The sequence below is a fragment of the Carassius carassius genome, chromosome 44 (genome assembly GCF_963082965.1).
Source record: "Carassius carassius chromosome 44, fCarCar2.1, whole genome shotgun sequence".
NCBI classification, from domain to species: Eukaryota; Metazoa; Chordata; class Actinopteri; order Cypriniformes; family Cyprinidae; genus Carassius; species Carassius carassius.
In genome coordinates, this window is record NC_081798.1 from 27,021,793 (window position 1) to 27,028,682 (window position 6,890).

Here is a 6,890-nt window from a genome sequence, read left to right on the forward strand (position 1 = left end):
ATGGTCAATGTATCAGTTTATACACAACAACTGGATGTAGACTTCTAGAGTTAATGTAGAGTTCCAATGCTCATGTCCATTAATCACAGGGTCCACAAGGCCCGCGCGGAGATAAGGGTGAGGCTGGGGATTCGGGTGAGAGAGGACAGAAGGGACACCGAGGATTCACTGGTCTTCAGGGTCTGCCTGGGCCTCCTGTAAGTAGCTGTTTCTTTGCTAAAGCATTATATATGCAGATACTGAGGTTAGATATGCTAACACACAAACACCGTTACACTCCACACACAGGGCCAACCTGGAGACCAAGGAGCTTCTGGACCTGCTGGACCCGGTGGAGCAAGAGTATGTAGCCAGGAGCATTATTACTGCATCTGTAGCTGTATTAGCGTTTAGCTCCAACCTTAATCAAACACAACGGCACTCGTTTGTACAATTTGATCTTAGAGTGTGTGTTAGGGGTGTGCCAGAAGCTGAATACGTTATTCGGAAAGGCACGGATAATGGCATCAAAAACGAATAATGGATAACGAATAATTCTGCCCGAATATTCAGCTGAGGCTGCAGCACAGTCTGGTGTTTGCTAGATAACAGGTGAGCCAGGGGAACAGCACAATATTTTACACAAACCTCCTAAAGCAATAAGTGTGTGAAGTGAATGAATGTAAACTTTATGAATGAAAAGTGCATATCAAATGAAACATGAATGAATGGAATAAGCACTGCGCGGTCATCAATCCAACAGCCGCGCTGCCGTCTCTGCGTTGTCTCTCAAAAACTAAGCTCTCTGTCAAGAGTAGACTAATAATCAGATACTGATATATTTTGTACTAGACATACATGTTTGCTTCTTTATCTTTTGCTGGTTTGCATGGCACACGCACATTTGTTTAGTGAAGTTCAAAAAAGTCTTAAGACTGCTTAAAGATTTATGCGTAATAAAAAAGTGCTCCTTGAATTAATTCAGTCGTGTTCAGACGATTACTAAACATTTGTCATGAAAGCTCTCTATTTTTATTATAAATTTATTTTTAGAAATTAATTTTATACTTTAGAACACTGAATAGGACAAATAGTCGAAGCACAAATATTTTTCCATACTCTGTTCTCATTTTTTCCATACTTTTCTAGACCTGAAAATTACTTAAGGGAAATAGTTAGCCTACTTTTTTAAACTGTGCAGGAACCGGTGAGCCAAAGGAAATCATGTTGATTTACATAAACCTCTAATATTACAATGCAGTAAGTAGCAAGTGTGTAAAGTAAATGAGTGTAAATTTTATGAATGAAATAAGCGCAAATGAAATAGCAGTGTTGCACTTGCCTTTTTCCATGCATTTCCTAGAAAATACTCATATTTCTAAACTGCATAGGAACCTTTACTGTTTTAATTAGAAGATATTTAAATATTCATGGATCACAAAGGTCCCCAAAATGGGACTCAAAAACTAAGTCTCTAAATCCATAACTTTCTTAGAAACTATAACTTCCGGTTCCGGTTTTATCAAAATACAGATACAAATAATTTGGTAGCACTTTATTTTACAGTCCTGTTCCTCATGTACATACTATGTACTTATTGTAGTAATTACAATAACTATGTAATAACTAGGTACTAACCCTGAACCTTCCCCTAAACCTAACCCTACCCCATGTAGTTACCTTGTATTACCAGAACTCTCTTAGATAAATACACTGTAAGTACACTATAAGTACATGTTAGTGTTTTGTGATTGTTACAGATACAAATACAGATACAAATACTGGCTTCGCTGCACACCCCTAGTGTGTGTACACTGAAACACACCATCAGGGTTTAACCAGATATACACACTTTTCCTTGTGGGATTGTAGAATGGTTTCTGAGCAACATTTTATAAATGAGGCCCAAAAATGGTGTGTAAGAGAAGGTTGGAACTTAACTCTTGAGGCCTTACAGTCTTGGATCATGCAAACAGGTGAATGCTCTGCTGAGACTCAGACTTCCGTGTCTTTCCAGGGACCCCCAGGCCCCGTTGGTCCAGCTGGAAAAGATGGATCCAATGGTTTGCCTGGACCTATCGGACCCCCTGGACCTCGCGGCCGTTCTGGAGAGACTGGCCCATCTGTGAGTAGCACACTTCACATTTTCTATACTCCCTAGTTAAACAGTTAGCAGAGACTCCACGGGCTGGAATGACCATCAGATGAAGGATATTTTCTAAATGTGAACTTCTGGGGCAATGTTCCCTCTAACACTGTGAACGCACAGAATAAACAATATGCCACACATATAGAGTTGATGTTGCTGTAGAACCGGTAAATGTGGTCAATAGGTTTCATAGAAAGAGAATGATGTTCGCCAAATCAGTCACTGTCCAATACTCAAATGGTTGCTGACAATAGCTCAACTCAAGACAAAAACTAACCCTAACCCTAACACAATGAACTGTTCTGCTTGAGTTTTTTTTTAAATGATTTTTAGTAGAATATCTTGGTAAGACTGTAAAAAATGTTTTGTCTGGTAACCTAAAATGTGCATCATTTAGTTACATCAAGGGTAAAATTAAATATAGATAGCATATTAAGGCTAATAGTTAAAGGTATGGTACAAAAAATGTTTTTGCTCAGGTGGCCAAAATGTGCACCCAATAGAGAAAATTTTGCTCAGCAAGAAAAAAATAATTTTGGGCAAAATTGGTTGGGGATACTGTAGGACCAGGACTGGGAGATGCTGGTCTTAAACATTCTGATGGCCATGTGTTTAACAGTAGATGTGTTCATACACTGCTTCTTCTCAGGGTCCCCCAGGAAACCCTGGTCCCCCCGGTCTCCCTGGCCCCCCGGGGCCCGGCATCGATCTGTCTGCTTTCGCTGGTCTGTCTCATCCTGAGAAGGGTCCGGACTCCCTGCAATACATGAGGGCAGACCAAGCCGCCGAAGGTAACGTCCAGAATGATGCAGAGGTGGACGCCAGTCTTAAGTCTCTCAACAATCAGATGGAGAACATCCGCAGTCCTGACGGCTCCAAGAAGAGCCCGGCCCGCACCTGCAGGGACCTGAAGCTCTGCCACCCCGACTGGAAGAGCGGTGAGTCTCATGTCTTCATGAAGCACAGGGAACATGTGCGGGAATAACGTGCCGTCTCTCCGCAGGTGAATACTGGATTGATCCTAACCAGGGCTGCACTGTTGATGCTATGAAGGTCTTCTGCAACATGGAGACCGGCGAGACCTGCGTTTATCCAAAACCTGCCAATATCCCACGCAAGAGCTGGTGGACTTCCAAAGGTTCGGAGCGCAAACACGTTTGGTTTGGAGAAGCCATGAATGGTGGATTCCATGTGAGTCTTCCTCTTTCTGATCCTGCTGAGCCTTGAGCTGGATTCAGGTCAATTCATAAAGGTTCTTCAGGATTAGATCATCTCTATCTAATGTGCTTTCTTCTGTTTTCCCTCCACAGTTTGGCTATGGAGATGACAACCTGGCACCTAACACAGCAAGCATTCAGATGACTTTCCTGAGACTGCTTTCCACAGAAGCCTCACAGAACCTGACCTACCACTGCAAGAACAGCGTGGCCTACATGGACGAGTCCACCGGAGACCTGAAGAGAGCTCTGCTGCTGCAGGGGTCCAATGATGTGCAGATCAGAGCCGAGGGCAACAGCCGCTTCACATACACTGTTCTGGAGGATGGCTGCAAGGTGAGGAAACACTCCTGACCAGGCCTAGGGAGCAAGAATTTAATAATAATAATAATAATAATGAGTGTATGGAAGTGAATGTAACCCTAATAGTTTCGCTGGAGCAAAATAATACAAAGGGCCTGTTTACACATGGTGTTTTAATCCATCATTTCTTTTGAGGGGAGGTTAGATCTTTCGATGTAATGTTGTGAAATAAACTCACGCAATTTACATTAGAGCTGAACACTGCAAATATATTTTTTTTAAATGTTTATGGCATGGATAAATATACTCTTTCCCTTTTTGTTCTGTTAATTTGTTAATAATTTAACTGAAACTTATTTTGTGTAGGTCTATTTTTTCCCTATCATGTAATTTATTCTGTTATTTTTTTCTCTTCTTTTGTTCATGTACATGTAAAACTAAACCACTAAAAAGAAAAAAAAATTATTAAAGAATGATGTACATTTATAAGTAGTAATTTAATGTAAATTTAAATGTAATGTGGGAAGCCGTGGCCTAATGGTTAGAGAGTCGGACTCCCAATCGAAAGGTTGTGAGTTCGAGTCTCGGGCCGGCAGGAATTGTGGGTGGGGGGAGTGCATGTACAGTTCTCTCTCCACCTTCAGTACCACGACTTAGGTGCCCTTGAGCAAGGCATCGAACCCCCAACTGCTCCCCGGGCGCCGCAGCATAAATGATGCCCACTGCTCCGGGTGTGTGTTCACAGTGTGTGTGTGTGTGTGTTCACTGCTCTGTGTGTGTGCACTTCGGATGGGTTAAATGCAGAGCACGAATTCTGAGTATGGGTCACCATACTTGGCCGAATGTCACTTCACTTTCTCTAATTTAATGTTCTAATTTTGTGAGTTAATGGGAAATGAACATTTCAGAATGTGCTCAGTCAGCGGAGAGCAGGTAAGCTTTAGTTTTCTGTGTTTTAAAAAATACCTCTGGATTTGGTATAAAGTGGACAAGCTCAAAACATTTTAGACCTGTTTACACCTGTATCAATGACCTGATCAATGAAATCTCAGCGTAGTATAGTATAGTATAGTATATTATAGTATAGTATAGCATAGTATAGTATAATAACAACAGTACAGTGTGGCTTACAAACACTTTCTAAAAATGTGCCACTCACGTTTACATACAAAAACAATAGAGAATCAGATCAGTAGTGAGCAAAAACATGTTCTGTGTGAACAGGCTCCTCACAGCTGAGTTTTTGTCCCTACAGAAACACACAGGACAATGGAGCAAGACTGTCATCGAGTACAAATCCCAGAAGACTTCACGCCTGCCCATTGTGGACATCGCACCGATGGATATTGGAGGAGCTCATCAGGAGTTTGGAGTGGACCTGGGTGCCGTCTGTTTCTTGTAAAGACAGAGGAACAGATGAAACTGGGACACGAGAGCGAGGAACAGAGAAAGACATAAACTAAAGAACTTGACATTTTTAAGTGGGTCATCTTTTTGACAAGAAAAGTAGTGCTTCCGAAAGTATTTTAGGATATGCACTGATAGGCACCAGCAGTACTCCTCTGTGGCTGACCCTGACCCTCGGCACTCTGGGAACATCTCACAGTCCAACACAACGCTACATGAGAGAGAAGCCAGAGAAAAAGACAGGAGCAGAAGTGTGTCTTGGTTTTATTTATTTATTGTTAAGGTGATATTTCCCCTGTGCATTTGAACCCAGAGTGAGTCCCACACTAAGTATTTTATCATTTTCTTCTATAATTATGGGACTCACTAGTTCTACAAAAGCCTGAACTTTGACAATCACATGCAAGTGCTTGTCTTTCTTATCACTACAGTGTATGTAAATTACTGTGCATTAAAACATAATCAATGGTGCTAATCTTATAAAACATTCTGCATTTTTTCCAGTGACCAGATATATCATAGACATCTAATTGTTAGTGTATTTGTGATCGTGCATTAAAGCTAGGTTTTTTCCTCGTTCCCCACAGGCCTGTCATGTCACGCTATTCAATATACTCTTAACACTGACCTTCCACATATGTGGTCCGTTGCCCAGTTTTGAGTTTCTTCTTCTAAGCTACCTCACGCTGTAAAAAAATAACAGAAAAAGACAAGTCTTGCTAATTTGTAAAGTAAAGCCAGACTGTGCTCTGGTCAGAATTGAAAAGATAAATATAATTATTTTCCCTGCTTTATGCTACCCTTTATAAATGACTTTATTGAATGAAATTAATTTGCTAAAATGACCTTCCACTGTCTTGCATCCTGTCCTCTGAAAACCTATGTATGTGATCGTGGAAACGTGAAGAGCTGTCGTTTTATTGTTTTTATTTTCTTATGTTTTTAATGAATGCAAATGTAAAAAATGTAAAACCTAGAGATTGCTTTTATCCGGTTTCCTTCTTTTGTTTTAGTTTTAGATGCACTCTTAGACACCGAGAAGAGCTCAAAGAGTAAGAGCTTGCTTTTGTGTGTGTTGCTCTTTACTTTCTTTTGCTAAAATAAAAGGATAGTACATCTTTGTTCTGTTATATAGTCTTCGGGTTTTAGAGGTGGGTTGATTTATTTTGTTTGTTTTGGAAAATAAAGAAAAACTATAGCATCACAGCTTAAGTAAAATAGTTAATTTTGACGGTCCTTAATATTTCAGATGATACATCTGTGTCCAAATAATACATTGTTCAGTAGTGCAGTCTGGTTTGTGTTTTTGTGTTTCATACATTTCTACATTTGCGCTCTGTTTTTCTATGATTTTTACCGTACAAACAGCACATAGAATCATTTGTATTAAATAAATAATGTTGGTATATCTTTGGTGGTTCTTATGATTATGATTGTACAGCATGCCCTATATCAGAGTGACAGAGTAACATCACAGATAACACACTGTATAATTATACCTGAGTTATGAACTATGATCTACAGAAGAAGCAGAACGAGAAGACAAAATGATCATTGTTCAGACTGAAGCAACAGCCATGCTAATAATCACTCGCGTTCTCTGGATGAATATCCATCCATTCATCATGAGGAAATAACAGAAGTGTGTTTGTCAGATCTGGATCTTCTTCCTTGAGTCTTCACCTCAGTCATCTTCAGTGTGGTCCACAAGCACACTTCATCAGACTCCTCTGAACTCTGAGGTCATATGGTCAGCTAAAAACATCAAATCCCTTTGTTATTCAAAGGTGGTGTACAGTACAAACCCTGACGCGTGAAGATGAGACGTTCTCCTC

General features: G+C 40.3%; 1 protein-coding gene across 5 annotated transcripts in view; it reads left to right on the top strand.

The window, feature by feature from the left end:
* The window catches only part of col2a1b (collagen, type II, alpha 1b), a 47,317-nt gene extending 40,854 nt beyond the window's left edge, over nucleotides 1-6,463 (top strand). For all 5 annotated transcript variants that reach the window (XM_059538223.1, XM_059538227.1, XM_059538224.1 and 2 more), the window contains 7 exons: nucleotides 90-197; nucleotides 289-342; nucleotides 1,997-2,104; nucleotides 2,778-3,066; nucleotides 3,132-3,319; nucleotides 3,439-3,681; nucleotides 4,904-6,463. In XM_059538223.1, the coding sequence (XP_059394206.1) occupies nucleotides 90-197; nucleotides 289-342; nucleotides 1,997-2,104; nucleotides 2,778-3,066; nucleotides 3,132-3,319; nucleotides 3,439-3,681; nucleotides 4,904-5,050 (1,137 nt within the window). In that variant the 3' untranslated portion in view covers nucleotides 5,051-6,463. The remainder of the gene's footprint in view (nucleotides 1-89; nucleotides 198-288; nucleotides 343-1,996; nucleotides 2,105-2,777; nucleotides 3,067-3,131; nucleotides 3,320-3,438; nucleotides 3,682-4,903) is intronic.
* Nucleotides 6,464-6,890: the final 427 nt, after the last annotated feature.